This window comes from Myotis myotis, unplaced genomic scaffold (assembly GCF_014108235.1).
Source record: "Myotis myotis isolate mMyoMyo1 unplaced genomic scaffold, mMyoMyo1.p scaffold_m19_p_17, whole genome shotgun sequence".
Lineage (NCBI taxonomy): Eukaryota > Metazoa > Chordata > Mammalia > Chiroptera > Vespertilionidae > Myotis > Myotis myotis.
The window spans coordinates 19,672,359-19,691,438 of record NW_023416321.1 but is presented as its reverse complement, the minus strand read 5'-3'; the positions used below and the strand labels follow the sequence as shown (position 1 = coordinate 19,691,438).

Genomic DNA, 19,080 nt, shown 5'->3' with positions numbered 1-19,080 from the left:
CCCTCCCTTCTAAGTCACTTGAACAAGAATCTCCCCATAAGCTGTACTTCTAGGGAACCCAACCTCTTTCTTCTTTCTCCACTTTCTGCCAGCCCAGTGTCTCTGCTCTGCATATATCCTGGGTAGTTGTGGCAGATGAGGTTGTGTTTCCCATCCTTCCTGGGAAATAGACATTTCTTTCCAGGGCAGTGAGGGTGTGTGTCTGAGTCTTGAATGCCAGTGTGGTTATGAGCGGATGGTGCTGGGGTCACTGGCAGAGGGACCCGTAGTGGCCGAGAGACATTAGTAAGACCCACTGGGGAGAAAGAGGAACCAGCTTGTTGCAGTTTGAGCCTGGCCATGGACACCCCCTCCTCCAGCAGCATGCAGCCCGTCTGCTCTCAGACCAATTCAGGTTACTTCCCCCTTGCTCCCTGCCTTTCCTCTGATTAACAATCAGATTTTTATTATTCATCCACTTCTTCCTGATTCAGAGTCCTGGGGCATGAGTCACCTTTATGCAGGTTTAGGAGCCATGTTTTAAAGCCTTGTTAAATAAATATTAGGGGAATATAGCATTGAGAGATATTGTCAGCATTTAAACAGTATAAGTTCCACCCTAGTCTCTCTCCCATCCCTACACACATGCAGTAAAGGGAATAGGTCTTTTCAACTAGGGCCGATGGCTCTGTACAATAATGCAATAATACAACACAGAGGACACGTTTCCAGGAATTTAACTAGGATATAACCTTCATTAGAGAAGGGACCCTGCCTGTCTTGTCCACTGTGGAATCTCCAGTGCCCAGCACGTGGTGTGAACTCAGTAAATATTTGTTGAATGAGTGGATAAATAAACATTAATTGCATGCCTATCAGATGTTATGCTAATCATCATTGATGAAAACATTAATATTTGGTGCCAGTTGGGTACTGGAATTATCAGGGGGAACACTTTGTAAAGTACATCTGAAAATAATATTGAATGTAAGCTGTAATTGAAAAAAATTAAAAATTAATGTGATATGTGCTCTCCCGTCAAGGAACTCACAGTCTAGAAAGAGAAACAGATAGACAAGCAAAAGGGTGAACATGAAGGTTAAAATAGAGGTACATACATATAAGTGCTGGCAGAACACATGATTGACTATTGATTTGGCCTGTGAAGGTCAGAAAAAGTCCCAGAGAGGAAGGAACATCTGAGTTGAGCCATAAGGGTGAGTGGGAGTTTGGCAGTGGTCACAGGAAGAAGAGGAGTCTAGACAGAAGGAACAGCATGAATAGAAGCATGGGGATATGAAGATAGTGTAGAAGATGGTGAGCAGTTCCATGTGGTGACTAGTGTGTGGTAATGTGAGGCGGGTGCTGAGAGATAAAGCTGGGAAGCAAATTGAGCCACTGATGTGGGGTTGGGGCCCTCACCAACTGCTCTGCCCCCGTGGGCTGTGTGTCTTCAGGCCATGGCCAATGCAGCTGTGGGGACTGCCTGTGTGACTCCGACTGGACCGGCTACTACTGTAACTGTACCACACGCACCGACACCTGCATGTCCAGTAACGGGCTGCTGTGCAGCGGCCGGGGCAAGTGCGAGTGCGGCAGCTGCGTCTGCATCCAGCCGGGCTCCTACGGGACCACCTGTGAGAAGTGTCCCACCTGCCCTGATGCCTGCACCTTTAAGAAGTGAGTGAGTGGGGAAGTGAGTTGGAGAGAGTTGGGTGTGAGATTGGGAAGGTGGGTGTGTGTGGAGAGGGTCCCCCAGATTAGAATCCCCAACTCTCCAGGTTTGGTCTCTTCCTCACCAAAGCTGTATGGGGAGGAGTCTGTTCCAGCCACATGGCTAGCTTTCCTCATTCACTGAAAACTTTGGGGAAAGGTGAAGGTGGAGTCAACCATGAAGGAGTCAGTGTAGTACCAGCTGGACTCCAGTTGGAGAAACCCCTCTTCTAGGGTAGCATCCTGAATCCCTGAGTTGGAAAGCTAAACCGGATTACTTCTGGGGAACGTTCAAGTGCTGATGTTCTGATTCTGTGGGAGATGTGGGGCTGGAGCTACACTAAGGCAACAGATGTCCACCAGTACAATTGTCTCTCATTTGGGGATCAGAGGAAGCTTCTGGCAGCCCAAGTTCATGGCACTACCATTTCTCCTTCCACTTAAGAGTGGTAAGAGAAATAGCATCTGTATAGGGCCGTGTGCTTAGAAGGGCCCCCACCGGCTTTAATACACTGCTGTCACTGACTTGAAATTCTTAGTAATTTTTGAGCAAGGGGCCTGACATTTTCATTTTGCACTGGGTCCCCAAACTACGTTACTGGTTCTGACTTTAAGGCTCCCAGAAGTGCCGTAGGGTTCACCCTCCTGTCATGGCCTCGGATGGAAAAACTTAATGACGTTGCCTGGAGGCCTCTGCCTGCCAGGCCTTGAACTCCAGATTTGACTCTCTGGGCCCCAGGAGGGTCTTACAGATGGTTCTGTTTGTGTGTTTGTTCTCTGAGCTGGAGCAGCTTCCTGGGTGTATGGAGTCAGAGCCAGACTAAAACACCCTCAGGGTTGCTCCTAGCTTGCTTTAATCCCTGTGCCCTCTTTCCTCCTCCCCTCTTTCCTTAGGGAGTGTGTCGAGTGTAAGAAGTTCGACCGCGGAACCCTATACATGGAAAACACCTGCAACCGTTACTGTCGTGATGAGGTTGAGTCTGTGAAGGAGCTTAGTAAGTTCAGCCTGTCGGTATTTCTGATTTAATCTCAGAAACTATCCAACTCTCATCTGTAACATGGGGGAGTAATTTTGACCTCAAAGGCATGCAGACCTGATGCACAGTAGGCACTGAATGAAAGCTGACTAGAGAGTCCTTCTCACTTCTACTAATTTGTTCAGCCGATCCTCCCCTTTCTGATTCCTGGAACCCACAAACTCAGCAAGATCCTGCAAATAACTTTCAAAGCGTGTATAAATCAGGCAAGTGAACTATATCTCCTCAAGGAAAGAAAGAGAAAGCACCCCCATTTTACAGATGAAGAAACTGAAGCGCAGAGTGGGAGAGTAGTTACCCACGACAGTCCTGGCTTAGTAGGCTAGTAAGCATTTACTAAGAATGCCCAGGCATTCAGCTTTGTTGGAGGAGAACCTTCACCCTTACAGATATGTAGCCAAAATCAAATCTGAAGCCTTTGTGGCTCTCTAGAGCCCCTTGTGGAATAGACAAACAAAGTGGGGAGCAACTCTTGTTTGCAGCTATTCTGGCTTGTACTTCATTTTGACCTGAAGAAAATGATCTTTGCTGCTGTCAGCACATCTGATATTGTTTTGGGGCCAGGGAGATGGTGATCTCTCTGGAGATAATAATCTCCCACGAAGGCAGGAAACATGTTTTCAGTGAGAGCTACAGAAAGACACAGCCAATCAGTCAGCTTCTAGGTGGGGGTGTTATGGAACAGGGTCAGATGTCTGGATCCTTTGACAAACATCCGAAGTGGGGCTGGAGTTAGAGTGATTTGGGGATTGAGTTTGAAGAAATAATTTTTTTTTTTCTGGAGGACACTGTGCTTGCTATGATCAGTTTAGGGAGGAGGGGCTGCTCAGATGTGAGATATTTTTGTTATCTAGACTAGATGGGTATTACAGGTTAGTTGTTAAGTATTTCTATACCCTACCTGCCATGATAATCATAAAAATATTTATTTGTATGAAATTTTATAACTTATAAAAGTTATAAAAATATCTCTTCATGCACATAATCATCGTCTTCTCCCAACAACCTAGTAAAGTAGAACTATAGGACTACTGTTATCTTCATTTTGAGGATGAGGAAATTGAATCTCAGGAAAGTTAAGTAACTTGCCCAAGCAAATTAGTGGTGAGTTAAGATTAGAAATAAACCCTGAAATTCTTACTCTTTACATAGTACTAGAATGCCACTGGTTCACTAAATTAAAGACTTAATGAGTTAAAGTTTGTAGACTGTGCTTTGAGACTCATGCTAGTCACTTACTTGCTGAGTGACCTTGACACATTTGCTTAATCTCATTGTGTGTCAGTTTTACCCATGAATTTCATCAGTGTAGGGCAGCAGTTCTCAACCTGTGGGTCGCAACCCCTTTGGCGGTCGAACGACCCTTTCACAGGGGTCGCCTAAGACCATCCTGTATATCAGATATTTACATTACGATTCATAACAGTAGCAACATTACAGTTATGAAGTAGCAACGAAAATAATTTTATGGTTGGATCACAACATGAGGAACTGTATTTAAAGGGCCAGAAGGTTGAGAACCACTGGTGTAGGGCATGGTGCAGCTGGAAGAGGGTAACCCATAGTTTCACTGTCAGAATCACAGGCTTTAGAATGAGAAGGGATGAAACCTACAAAACATGATGGGAATCAGAAGAGAGGATGGCTCTGGAGAGACACACTGGGTCAGAAGCAGAAATGGAGGAACTCTGAGGGCTAAATGAACAAACTATTGAGAATCATTGAGCAAGCAGAGAAATGAAAGAGAGGGAATGCAACACCCGCTCTTGACTTTATGCCATTTAATTTTCAACCATCTCTGTGAGGTGAGAGTATCATTTTCCTTTTATTTATGAAGGAAGAGGAATTCATGAGGTCAAGTAACTTACCCAAGGTCACACAACTGGTAAGTGGTAGAGCCAAGCTTTGAATCAGATTGTGTAATACTATTATATCATGTTCCTTCCTGAGGAAGGAATAAGAACCAAAAAGGGGCGGTGAGGGACAAAGTACATCAGTCAGGCTCATTTGGAGGCAATTGTCGGGCACAACAGCCATCTCAAAACTAGGCACCTTGCCTAATGTCAAGCGTAGGGTTTTCTGTTGCATAATTTCACAGAAATTCCATGAGTGGGGTTCGGAGATGACCCCATCTTCCAGGAATTGACCAATTTTTTTTCATTCTTTCATCTTCCCCTCTCTTCCAGAGGACACTGGCAAGGATGCAGTGAATTGCACCTACAAGAATGAGGATGACTGTGTCATCAGATTCCAGTACTATGAAGACTCCAGTGGAAAGTCCATCCTGTATGTGGTAGAAGAGCCAGGTGAGTGAACCCCGAGGGCCCCTGGCCCTGCCCCCAGGGAGAGGGAGAACCATGTTAGGCAGTTATTTCATCTATCATGCCTCTTAAATGGAACAGCCAGGTTAAGCCTGACTGTACTAGGACACGTGATAAGGTAGGGCCTGTCATCTGGGTATGGACGATATATAAATACAAATATTAGCAAGAAAGTGATTTCCTAATCGATGAAATAGAAAAATAAGGTGGATAAAGAGAGGAAGAATGTAAATATGGATCCCACGAAGGAACAAAATATATCATAGCATTTTTTTTGAGGTGATAATGTTAAGAAGTAAGGAATTTAAATTCTAGGACTTCTCTGCACAAGGCATCTGCTCTACTATAAGTTAAATGGTTGCCAAGAGCAACCGGCTTGCTGCTTCAGAGGAAGGCCTGATGGTTTGAGGTGTTGACCTTACCAGGTTCATTATGAGACATGGTAAAGGGTTTGAGTTACCAACCCAAGGCTTCTCTAAGCACTGAAAATATAGTGCTTGCTCTCAAGGCCCTCTGGAGGCAGGTGGAACTCATGTCATCATATACAGACCAATCACAGATTTGTCACCATCCAACACAGTAGATTTGCTTGCTTTTCCTTACTACCTTCCTCTTCTTCCTTTCCCTTAAGCAATTGATTAAGATATAAATCACTAGAAAATAGTTTTGAGTACTTATTATATATGAGCCAGTGACTTGGCTAGGTGCTGGGAATATAACAGTAGATAAGGCAGATGCAAACATGGCACTCACAGACCATGGGGGAGACAGGCCTGTAAATCAGGAGTGAGGGATAAAGGCCATGGTATGGTGGGGGGTGGGCAAGAACTTAATGGAGTGCCCTAGCCGGTTTGACTCAATGGGTAGACCGTCAGTCAGCCCATGGACTGAAAGGTCCTGAGTTCAATTCTGGTCAAGGGCACGTACCTCCATTGCAGGCTTGATCCCTGGCCTTGGTCGGAGCAGTGTGTGGGAGGCAGCCAATCAATGTGTCTCTCTCACATCAATGTTTCTCTCTGTTTTTCCTCCTCCCTTCCACTCTCTCTAAGAATCAATAGAAGTATATCCTTGGGTAAGGATTAACAACAACAACAAAAAATAACTTAAGGGAGTGAAGGAACAATCTCCGAAGACAGAGGCTAAGTTGGTCGGTTTACATTCTTTACAGCTGTAGGGAGTTCTTCAAATCATTCTTTTGACCGAGGCGGGCAGACTTCTTCTGTAAAGGGCCAGATGTTAAATGTTTTTGGATTTTTGAGCTATGTGGTCTCTGCTGTGACTACTCTGCCACTGTAGCAGGAAAGCAGCCATAGGCAATATGTAAATGAAGGACTCTGGCTGTATTTACAAAACCAGGTGGCAAGCAGCACTTTGTTTGCGGGCCAGTTTGCTGACACCTGCTTTACAGCAGTGGTTATGAAACTTTTGTTTTCTTGTTAAAAAAAAAAAATCCAGAGTCCTGAGCCCTGACCTATTTCCACAAAATTTTGCCTCTTTGTTCTTCATTAATGCTCTTGTTAATTATGGTGTACCCCAATATTTTGAAGTGATAATGCTTTAGACACATCACTTGACCCAGTGAGCTTTCTCAGGCCTTCTCCAGCCTCATTCCGATAACCAGGTTTAGTGCTCCTGTTTGATTCCCATAGCAGCCCTGCTTCCCTTAAAAGGCCTACATCATACTGTTGAATTGCTTCTTCAGTCACCAGTGTCTCTCAGTAGATTATAAACTCCATAAACACAGGAACTATCTGTCTTATCAATTGTTATATCCCCATACTTGGCTCAGTCATCTACAGAGAAGATAATAAATGGCTTGTGAATGAATCAATAGGACTGGTTATTCCTAGGAGACAGGCAGGCTTATATACATCTTGATATCTGTTAGGACAGTTTTGGCTGCTTATAGAAGGAAGGGGGTGAAAGTGGGCAAAGGGCTGCTACAGCGATGTCACCCAGCTTGTTGCTGTCGCAATGAGTACGGGAGAGCATGGTGCCCCCATCTGTGATATTGTTCATCCCCTTTTTCCAGAGCTCTCACCCTTCATAAGGGAAAAGGAAGAGAAAGAAAGGGCATCACCTCAGTTTTATTTAGTGACTCAAGGGAAAGCTGACATGGGGAAGGGGAGAAAGAAGTCTGGGTGTGTACCTATGGTGAGCAGATGTGGATTATTTGGATGTGTTGTCTCACACTTTCACACCCATCTGTGTTGAACCATTTCACAGGTTTTCCACCCCCACCTTATGGGTACCTTTGCCCCTTCTCATTTCAGAAGGGTGGTATGTTCTTGCTTTTATACCCAGCTATTTTCATGAATTTATTTACCTAGCTCTGGGTATATAATCTTGCAGATTACTTCATCTCTTTGCTACATCCTTGCTGTTGCTTCTGCTGTGTCACTTACCAAATCTTTTGGCTGGGTATTCTGAGACTGGAACCTTCTACCTGGAGTGGTAGAGAACAAAGATGATGATAACCTGGGATGGTTCGAATAACCCCTGGAGGGAGATAACTTTTCTGACTTACTGACAGTAGGCCTCTTCCTCCACAGTAGGAGATAGGACCCAGACCCAGATTTCCTGTCTTACTGCCTTGAAATTCCAAATTCTGCCTCTCTCTCCTCTTACCCAACCTAAACCATTTTCAGGGGCTCTGGCTTTGAGTAGAATGTAGCATTCTACTGAAGTATAGAAGGAGATTATTTTAGTTCTCTTCCCTAACTCATGCCCTTGCAGAGGCTCTCTTTGAAAGACAGGAGCCACTGCAGGGTAGTAGAGCGAGTGCCAAAGGGTTTGGCATTGACTAAGTGGTGTTAGTCCTTAGCTAGGCCCTCATTGCTCCTGGGTAGGATTGCCTGATAAAATACAGTATGTCCATGCAATATTTGGTACATACTTATGCTAAAAAGTTATGAATTCAAATTTAATTGGACTTCCTGTACTTTTGTCAAATCTGCTAACCTTACCCAGTCTTTCCTGACCCCACCATGGGTCCTCGTCACTGTGGCTGGAAGGACTCTCCAGAGACCCCCTGTGGGAAGCCTGCCATCCACCCCTTTCAAGACAGATGGTTAACAGATATCCCCAACCCCACAAAGACCTCCTGGCATTCTACTTGTCCTGCCCATACTGACATGCAGAATTGAAGAGATTTCATTTTGGGACTGGGGGGCTTGGCCCTCCCTCAATCTTCCAGAGAATTCGTAATTGTTTTTTCCCAGAAGAACTGAGCCTTTCACCCCTGGGAACTCAGACACTGGAACCTCACAGCTTCTCTCCAGGCGCTCCTTTAATTATAGACAGGTTGTAATTTGGTGGCTTGGGAAAATGCCAGCATGGGTTTGTGGTGGTGGTTGTTTTTGGACAGTGTGTGGTGAACATAGGGTGCATGTTTAGAGAGGAAGGTGGGAGACAGTGTGGAAAGTGGGTGTGACCTCCTCCCCAGACCCATCAATAGGCATATATACAAACACTTAATTACATAACACCTGAGAAGTTGCTGGAGTGAGGTCACCCATCAGACACTTGTGGTTATGGGAAGCAGAGCTCTGCTGAGCATACTTATCCTGGCCCTCAGAGGGGTGACACACCTCTGTCTGTGCTGGTTGTTGACTGGGGTTGAAGAGGAAGTCAGCTCTCAATAGGGTTTGGATTTTAGATGACTACATATTTTGGGAAGGAACCCAAAATATTGTCTTGGTTGGCAGGCCGCCTGGTCTCTGAATATGCTGAAAAAGGTCATCAGGGTCCCAGCCCTCGGGGATGTAAATATTTGGACTAGGGTAGCAAACTCAAATACTTACAGGAGCTAAGTAAATAAATTAGTGATCACAGCCAGGTATAACAAGAACACCACCGATAATGGTAGCTGATAATTATTGCACACTAATGCTATGCCAAGCATTGTTCTGAGTTCTTTTAATTCCTTAAATTTTCCTCATAGCAAGTTTTCAAAGTCAGTGCTCTACTTTCTCCATTTTAAAGATGGTAAAACAGGAAACAGACACCCAGAAAGGTTAATTTATCAAAGGTCACATAGCAAAGTAAGTGGTTAACCAGGATTCAAACCCATGCAGTCTGGTTCCAGAGCCCACACACAGTAGCACAGGTTCAATGGCAAGCCACACTTTGCTACTGTTTAGCGGAGAAAAGAGCAAGTGGTGAGGACTGTGGCGAACATGTCCCATCTAAAAGTGGCAGTTGTGCCTGGCCAATGTGGCTCAGTTGTTGAGTGTCAATCCATGAACCAGGAGGTCATGGCTCAATTCCCAGTCAGGGCATATGACCGGGTTGCAGGCTCTATCCCCGGTAGGGGGCATGCAGGAGGCAGCTGATTGATTATTCTCTCTCTTCATTGATATTTCTCTTCCTCTCTCCCTCTCCCTGCCTTTCTATCAAATCAATAACAACATATTTAAATCAAACAAATAAATAAAAGGGGCAGCTGCTCCTCAGCCCTCACCAGTTGCTGCCCTGTAAAAATATAGCTTCAGTGTTTCTAGATCATTGGATTTTTTAAAAGAAGAATCTGAAATTTTAGGGGGAGACTCCTGATTATCCATGTTGCCATTAAAATAAAATGTTTAATAAATACTGTGTGAGCCCACATCAAATAGACTAGACTCTGCCTATGGGTGACAGGCTCACTGCCTGATTTAAACCACTCAGCACAGATGATTGCTGTCCTAAAGGTTGCCCCCCTCTCCTTTTAAATAGTAATTAAGCCTGGCAAGCGTGGCTCAGTGGTTGAGCATTGACCTATAAATCCAGGAGGTCCCGGTTGTATTCCTGGTCAGGGCACATGCCCAGGCTGTGGCTTGATCCCCAGTGTGAGGCATGCAGGAGGCAGCCAATCAATGATTCTCTCTCATTGTTGATGTTTCTATCTCTCCCTCTCCCTTCCTCTCTGAAATCAATTTAAAAAGATCAATAAGATCTTTTAAAAAAGATATTATTTGTAGCCAGTTCAAGTGATTTCTGCTCCAATCACAACCACCCTGCTCTGTGCTATCTCCGGACAGAGTGTCCCAAGGGCCCTGATATCCTGGTGGTCCTGCTCTCAGTGATGGGGGCCATTCTGCTCATTGGTCTTGCTACGCTGCTCATCTGGAAGCTCCTCATCACCATCCATGATCGGAAGGAGTTTGCGAAATTTGAGGAAGAACGAGCCAGAGCAAAATGGGACACGGTAAGAGACTGGGCTGGATTTTCTTAAGCTGTTGGCTTGGAGCCTGAAGTGGTCGCAGCAGATGCTTATGGTGGCCAGGTTCAGCCAGTAGTTTTCCATTTAGCCTCTGATCTGGAAACTGGGCGATGGTCTAACTGTTCCGCTGTCCTTACGCTTCCTGGAAACCACCTGATTCTCTCTCTACCACCACAGGCCAGCCACATCAGTGAGTACTGGCTGAGCACAGATAGGGCCCGACTCTGCTGTGAACACGATGAAGAGATGAAAAGGAAACAATCTCCAATGGAGGGAGACAGACAAACTTGAGAATCCTACATGGAGAACATAGAGTATATATATATATATATATATATATATATATATATATATAATACATAACACATTATATGCTAATGAGGTTTAAAGCATTAAACACAAACAGGAAAAAAATATTAAAATAGCTAACATTTACTGAGGAGTTACCAGGTACCAAGAACTGGTACATGAATTGACTTATTTCACCCTATAACAACCCTATGTGACAGGCAACCTTTTTATACTCGTTTGTAGATAAGGAAATTGAGTACAGAGAAGTGGGGGGGAATTAGGTTATCCCTTTTTGGGTCAATCGCTTAGGAATAGTAGCAGGATGTCATCCCATCTTACCAGTATTCTTTCCTGTTTTCTCAAATGATGATGATAGCTTCTAAATCAGACTCCACTTTTGTGCTCCCTGAAGTTTATCTTAATTGAATCCAAACAAGCATTTTTTGAGAACCTTCCATATACTTAATTTAATTCAATTCTCCTTTGGCTCATCTTCATTTCAGCTTTTTTCTGGACCTTCCAAATGGCCATTTGACTCCCTGACTGTCCAAGTTTAGGCTATAAGTTTGTTCCCATTGGATGAGGACCTCAGGCCTTTGTACCCCAGGGTCCCAAGAAACTGAGATGTTTCTGTTCAGAAAATGTAGAAATCCTGAGCCTCTGAGGCACGTGAGAATGTGTTGTGCTTCTTGAAGCTCCCACAAGGGCCACCAGACCTTATGGCACTTGTCACTTTTTACTAGAAAGTAATTTGGGAAATCTAGTGAGGGTCTTTCTTTTTCCTGATAACATGACAGTTTGTGGGTAGTACTTGAAGGGATAAGATGAGAACATAGTCAGAATTATTTGTGTAAAAGCTTTCCTCTATGTTCCAAACACCATTTTCTACATCGCTCTTCCCTGCCTACTTCCCCAGCATGGTCACAATAAAGGGAAAAGGGCAAGAGAGAGAGTTGGAGAGAGGGAGGAACTGATGGTTCAAAGCCATCCTGCAATGTTTGGGATCACCAAAAAGGGATGGAATGAATTTAACCCCTTAGAAATAGTGGCAGGATGGCATTCCATCTTCTCTCTCTCTCTCTCTCTCTCTCTCTCTCTCTCTCTCTCTCTCTCTCTCTTAAAATCCATTCCCATCTTAAGAGTGAATGTGTGAGTACAATGAGCATTAACCTGTTCACCGATGGTGTATCCCAGAGAAGGGTCTCTTGGGCAAATTTCTCAGATGAAAGTATAAGCCTTGAGGGCAGGGTAGAACTGAAGATTCACTGTAAGACCCTTTTCTATTCTCTCCACAGGCCAACAACCCACTGTATAAAGAGGCCACATCCACCTTCACCAACATCACCTACCGGGGCACTTAATGACAAGCAGTCGTCCTCAGATCACTAGCAGAGTGTCCCAGGATTGTGGGCATCTCTGTCGTCATGTTTACAGGGGACAGTATCTGTGGGGCGGGATTGGGGACTTGGAGTGAGGTGGGGCGGGAGAATGTGAATGCGTGGAAGCGTGGGTCTCTGTGCATGAGTGCGTGTGAGTGGGTTGCGTATGGGGGAATGTGTAATTTAAAACTTGTGGCGTGTCCCAGATCAGCAGAGCTCCTCAGCCTTTGTCCTCAGAACGCCTCCTTCAGGGATTCCTCCTGCTTAACCTGAGGGTGACCTGCGTAGCTGAGCAAATGTTCTTCATTACCTCAGAGAGAAGCCAGCTTTCCTTCTCGGGCCATTCTCCCTGAAGAACAGAGCAGGGCTGAGGCCTCTCATTCCAGAGAACGGGACTTTGATTCTGCCCTGAGTTTATGGGTCTTGGGCCTGACTCTCAGCAGCTATGGCAGGAACTGCTGGGCTTTGTAGCCTTGTGTCACCTGTTCCCGTCTCCTTTCCCCTCCCTCAGGCTGAAGGAGAATTCAGGGGAGAGCCGAATCATCAGAGCTGCCTGTGCCTTTGGCTATCGCCTCAACCCAGTATGGTTCTCTCAGTAGGGGAGTCCTTGCTACCGAATTCTTTGATCTATCGGGAGAAAGGATGACAGGGCCATCCAGGGGTCATGCATGGCCTGGGGAATGTGCCAGGGTCCCGCAGCTCAAAATGACCCTTCAGATTTGTCCCATTGGCAGCTCCATCCTAGAGGTTCATTTAGAAGTGTTTCACCCTTAGACCAGCACTGCCTCTTACCTCCTACTTCCACATGCTCACTGCTGTAGATGTTTGCTGCATACTGGGACTTTCATGGCCAAAAGCTTTTCCTCCCAGAAATGGGTGCTATAGTTAGAGCCAGAGGTCTGGCCCACCCTCAGGCCTTCTGCCCCTTGTCCAAGGCACTTCCACACATCCTACCCAGTGCTTTTATGTGCTAAATCCATCCACGGGGCTGATTGCCTTTATCTACCTCTGGGGTGTCTTGAGAAGGAGTCATTCCCACGGGTCTCTGAGTCTGTGCTGGGCATAAGTGCCAGGGTGAAATGATGGGCCAGTTGTATCAGCATGTGTGGCCTATTCTCCCTCGGGCTGGGCAACCTCATTTTAACTCAGTCGTTAATCTGAGAGGTCACAAGTGCAATTTTCTTTTCTTTTTCTCATTGGGGCACCTGGAACCACAATGAAGCTTAAACTAAAGGACCATGTATATAAACAAATTGTATTATATTTGTAATTTTATTTGATGACAAGGAAGGAGAGTATAAAAAAGCCACAGAGACTTGGGCTGGATATAGACAGCCCCACGTGGCATCACTCAGAGCAAGTCATTGCCCAGTTGTGGGATCTGAAAAGGCTTTCTTATCCTGGAAGCCTGTGGGGATGGATGCATGGACATGCTGGTCCTTTCCTGAGGAGGAGGGAAATGGCCAATAGCAATAGCAGTTGCTCCAGTGGTGTTTACATTAACAACTACCCTCTCAGTCTCCAAGAAAAAGGGGAGGCTCTATAAACAGTGATCTGATGATCAGAAAATCTAAGATCTGGCCTCAGTGTTGCAGTTAAGGAATCTTTAAACGTAATTAAGACACGTCACTTTGTTCTCCCTGAGGCTCAGTTTTCTAGTTCGAAAAATGATGGGTTTGGACCAGTCAGTCTAGAAGGTCTCTTTTAGTGTCAGAATTCTAAGATGTTGGGACTTACTTTGAGATCAAACTCACCATGAAGATTCTGTGGGATATTGATATTGTTTTATTTTTTTAGTTGGGAGAGAGACCTGGCTTTGGCAGGAGCAGATGTCATTCCACATCACAGATGTTATTCAATGAAAAAGCCTCATTCTATCCTGTCTTAGAGCCTCTTCTCCAACTTTTGTTAGCAGTTACATCTCCTGACACTGTAGTCTTTAAGCTCCACTTAGTTCCTATTTCTTAGTTCACTTTGCACACATTTGCATCCACATATTAGGGAAGAGGCACCCATAAGAAGTAGCTGAAATGTGTGGTTTGTATCCAGGTGTTAACCTTGAGAATAAGCCTTGGAATTCGGAATGGGGAAAATGACTGAGGCCTGTCTGACCCACGGATTATCCTTTACTGTAGGGGATGGTAACATAGTGGAGGGATAAGTGAGGGATGGATAAGGAATCCAAGAAGTTTAGAACCTAACTGTAACCTTCAGCTAGGGAGACAAGAGTCCATTAGAGTAGTAGTACATTTTCTTTAGATAAGATGGCTTATATAAAGAAACTATATCAAAGGAGAAAGAATAGGTATCCAATAGACTAAAACATCAATGGGAATCTTGTGTGAGCTTCTGGAATGAGGCTCATAGGCCTTGAAGACCAGCACTGTTTGTCTATATGTAGAGGAACCTGTAATGTGTTCGGGAGAGAGCATATAGCAGTGAGTTTTGGCATCATGTGGGGTGAACATCTGAATAGTATTTTGGCATCAGATAACATAGCGCAAAAAGGCCATTCGTGCTCTGCTCTTTTGGAGATATTTCATGTTCAGTCTCAGGGTCTGTGGACAGTAACGGGAAACTTTGACCATTCCTGACAAGTTGTCACATAAGGAGTCAGTTCTTTGTCATTCAGATATTCCTGATTTCAAGATACTTCTCTCCATTAAGTATCACTGGTCAAAATGACTTAAGTGCTTTCCTGACTTCCTAACCACCTCCTCTGTTTGAGTTGTGCAACAATGAATTAAATGTGTTTTCCAAAAAGAAGTGGCCTAAGGCTGCCCAGTGCTTCCTGTGTTGTTATTTCTGTTTCCTTTGGATGAAAAAAATAATTATTTTAGAACAAGGGTGTTTCCAAATGCAATAGAATGATGACTACTACCGAAACTAAATTTAGCTTCAGAACCTGGAGCTTTTCTTTACACTTTAATAACATTTTCAAAATGAATAGGCTATGACTGTTCTAAGAGTTACTTTTTTTTTTTTTCTAATTGGGGATTTTTAGGAACTTGCATAGCCTCAACAGAAGAGTCTGTCAATTTAGTCTAGGTTCTGTTTACAGGAAGCATAACTTGGTAAAATAAGTCTTAATGGTAAATTATTTACAGGACCATTTAACTGCCCTTTTATTTAAGGCAGTGGGTCTCAAAATGTGGTCCCAGGACCATCAGCATCAGTATTACCCAGGAACTTGTTAGGAATGAAAATTCACAGGCCTCACCCCAGAACCACTGACTCAGAAAATCTGGGAGTGGACCCAGCATTTTGTGTCTTAATAAGCCCTCTTGGTGATTCTGTCAAACGCTCAAGTTTGAGAATCACCGATTTAAGGATTCACATACCTATTGTTCTGGCCTAGAAAGAAATTTCCAGTAAGTCAGTTCAATTACTTAAAAGATTAAGAACATACCTTGGCTGGCAGATTAAGAAAACCAAATACTTACTCACAAAATGAAAATCCATTTTCCAAGGTAAGTGATCAGAGGCTCTTGGGTTCACTCACAGCCACAAATTCCCATGAAAAACTAAAAAAAATAATAGATCAGAATCACAGGGAGGGGAGGGCAGCTAACAAAATACTTGGCAGGCATCTAAGAAAACTTTTTATGGGTACCAAGCTGAAGCAAGAAAATACTCTCACATGTATTCACGGGAGATGGGATTGAAATCTTAATCGTTAACGTTGTCATCCAATAGGATGCCAGAATAAGACTTTAGAATATGTACGTTCACTTTTTGCAATTTAAAATGTATTGAGCGCCAACAGAGTGGGATTGAAGTATTTTACAGAACACTCATAACATAATTGTTGCCTTTGAGTCTTACATTCCTTACTAATGTAAATTTTTAAACACAATAGAGTGCATGGCATAAAAAGATTATGTGAACGTAGACTGAGTCCTTTTATGATGAAATTTTGTAAGACCCACTGTTTTATTTACATTGTGGTAACTAATGACTAAATGCCTGGATGAAGATGGAGGACCTTATGTGGAAACTAAATGAAAAGCTACATGTGAAATCATATTTGTAATCCCTTAACTCTTGGCCTCTGTAGTCTGACTCTAGTGTAAGAGTCATCTAATAACCACTGGGACCAATTACAAGAAGGTTGTCTCAGAATTTTAGTGCACTCATTTTTCATACTGATGTGAGGAAGACATAGCAAATAAGCCATTTAGGCCCTGAACAGTGTTGCTAAGTGGTTCGAAGATTGGCCTACACACCAAAGGGTTGGGGGTTTGATTCTGGCCAAAGGCATGTACCTGGGTTTCAGATTTGATCCTTGGCCCTGGTTGGGGCGCATGCAGGAGGAAACCAATCAATGTGTCTCTCTCACATCAATGTTTCTCTCTCTCTCTCTCTCTCTGTCTCTCCATTCTTCCCATCCAATCTCTCTAAAAATCAATGGGAAAAATATCGTTGGGTGAGGATTAACAAACAAAGCCATTTAGTACTTGTTGTCCTGGTTGCTGGCTCATTTCCCAGTAGGGGGCATATAGGAGGCAGCCAATCAATGATTCTCTCTCATCATTGATGTTTCTCTCTCTCCCTCCCCTTTCCTCTCTAAAAAAATAAATAAATAAATAAATAACAATAATAATAAATGCGTGTGATCAAGGTTAACCATATTGGTAAATAAAAAAATTTAAATCCACTTAATGAGAACGGTTTCTATGTGTAAGGAAAATTATAGGTCAGGAAACATGATTGTGTTCCATGAAGCTGCTGTCGTAATGATGTCTCTCCAACCTCTTGCATAGAGGAAACATTTTCATCACTTGTGTATTTTCTGACAATACACCAAAGAATGCACACAGAATGTAAGTATCTAGAAAGCAACATTTAGGATATTTAAGAGCCTTTAAAAGGCAAAACCTCCATTGATGTCCCTGAAAAGAACTTTGTAAAGGAAAAGTTTCACTATTCATTGTGTTTTACCTAATATATTAGATGGGTTTTCCCATGACTCATACACAATTGGCTTATTCTTTGAAGAGGCCAGGGTAATGGGTGTGTAAATATCATTGGTGGTTAATGGAAATACTTTGTTAAAAAAGGAAAAATGTTGATGGATGTATGCTGGACTTTGCTTTTTCTGACCCTTATAATCACCCATTGTGCCCCCATATATGTTTTCCCCTTCTCACATAATATTAAAACTCCTAATTTTTAGTTGGGCACGTGGCTGCTCAGAATAAATACTATGTTTTCACCCTGGCCTGTTTGGTTCAGTGGTTGACCTATGAACCAAGAGGTCATGGTTCAATTCCTGGTCAGGGCACATGCCCGAGGTTGTGGGCTCAGTCCCCAGTTGGGGATGTGCAGGAGGCAGCCGATCAATGATTCTCTCTCATCATTGATGTTTCTCTTTCTCTCTCCCTTCCTCTCAAAATCACTAAACATATATTTCTTTAAAAGTACTAAAAAATGCCTACATAGGAGTGCTTAAAGTACAAAGTAGCATCCCTGAAGGAATTAACTATTGTAACATTTATTGAGCGCGTATGCAATTTTTAATTATCACAATCCTGGAAGAATGAGAAAATTGAGACTGAGAAAGCATAAGTAACTTGCCTCACTGCATTCATTAAATAAATAGTTAAGAATTGAACTTGGATAGATCTGTCTATAAAGCCCACGCTATTCACCACAATGTAAATAATGGAGAGCTCAGATTGGATCAATTCACGTGAACAAATTACTTGTATGTTTTTAAAGAAAAGATACTTTAAATTGTGGGCTTTGGGAAGGAAATATTTTCAAAACACTCTTTGCTTGACAGAGCATTTACAACTCTAGCAAATCTTGCAAATGATTAACTTCACCGAATTGGCTTTACACAACCTTTTAACAACATCATAACTAGGAAAAGCCAGAAAAAAAACACACAAAAAAAGCTTTGTCTTTTCTTTTACTAGTATCATTTCATTTGCAGGATGCAGGAAAAAAGAAGTTGATTAAAACAAAAACAGACAAACAGAAAACCCCTTAGTGTGTCTCCCAAAAGTAAGGATTAGTCTTCTGAAGCCTGGAACAAATGTCAGCCAAGCAATGGGACAAACGGCTTCAAGCTGCTGCTCACTTTTGAGCAGAAGAACCAAGAGGATGGAATGGTTTAGAAAAAGAGGAAGGTGGGAAGATGGACAAGAGCCCTAACCTGTTTGGTTCAGTGGATAGAGCAGGGGCCTGCAGACTGAAGGGTCCCAGGTTCAATTCCGGTCAAGGGCACATGGCCGGGTTGCGCCTTGATTCCCCAGTAGGGGGCGTGCAGGAGGCAGCCAATCAATGATTCTCATCATTGATGTTTCTATCTCTCTCTCCCTCTCCCTTCCTCTCTGAAATCATGTTCATTCTCTGGCCCCATTTCAATATTACTTCTTGTCCATTTAAATAATATTGAAATGGAGCCAGACAAGGGCGAAACAGAGGGCCAGAGAATGAACAGCGCTGTGTGAAGAATAGGAGCATGAAGGATGGAGGGCGAAATGGAGGCGCAGGCGCGGGAAGAAAAGCACGCAGAGGGAAGCCCGCCACTATAGTAGTTGAGGTCACAGGCCCTTAAAAGGTGGCGCAGACCAGCGCGACCCCGACGCACCGGGCAGTCCAGTCTGCCCAGAGCTGAGCCCTCGCTCCCGCCCTGGAGCCGCTGGCGGAGGTGCTAAATGGGCGGGGCCTCGAGCTGGGTCAGGTGACCTGGGGGCGGGGCATCACAGAGCGGAAGCGCGTGAAGGCAGCGGAGCGAGCGAGGTACTGTGGGACTGGAGGTGAGGACCAGCAGGCAGACGCCTGGGAACTGGGTTCCGGGCGCTGGTGGCAGGGAGTGAGGGTGGTGGCAGGGAGGGAGGGAACCCGGGGAACCCAAGGGGCCGAAAGTGGGGCTCTCAGGGGACAGAGGTGGGGAGGCCAGACTCGCTGCGGCGAAGGGAAGGAAGAGCTTCCGAGGCCGAGGGAGAATGTAGAACGTTTACGAAGGAGAGCGAGGGCTCCATTAAGGGCCCGAGACAGACTCAGTCCAGGGGCCTAGCGAGGGGCCAGTGGCGGTAGTTCTAGAAGGAGGGGTCACCGTGCTGGGGACGCGTCCCGCTCCCTGGGCGACACCGAGAGGGAGGAGAGCGCCCTGGGCAGGAGTTTGTCCACGAGGCCAGGCCGGAAGC

General features: G+C 44.3%; 1 protein-coding gene across 2 annotated transcripts in view; it reads left to right on the top strand.

Annotated features, from left to right (window-relative positions):
• ITGB3 (integrin subunit beta 3) overlaps window positions 1-16,177 on the top strand; it is a 53,689-nt gene extending 37,512 nt beyond the window's left edge. The window contains exons 11-15 of one of the 2 annotated variants that reach the window (XM_036340412.1): window positions 1,437-1,659; window positions 2,587-2,687; window positions 4,916-5,035; window positions 10,072-10,238; window positions 11,840-16,177. In XM_036340412.1, the coding sequence (XP_036196305.1) occupies window positions 1,437-1,659; window positions 2,587-2,687; window positions 4,916-5,035; window positions 10,072-10,238; window positions 11,840-11,905 (677 nt within the window). In that variant the 3' untranslated portion in view covers window positions 11,906-16,177. Of the gene's footprint in view, window positions 1-1,436; window positions 1,660-2,586; window positions 2,688-4,915; window positions 5,036-9,975; window positions 10,239-11,839 lie in introns of those variants that run through there. The other variant, XM_036340413.1, reaches the window with a different exon arrangement.
• The last annotated feature ends 2,903 nt before the right edge of the window (window positions 16,178-19,080 follow it).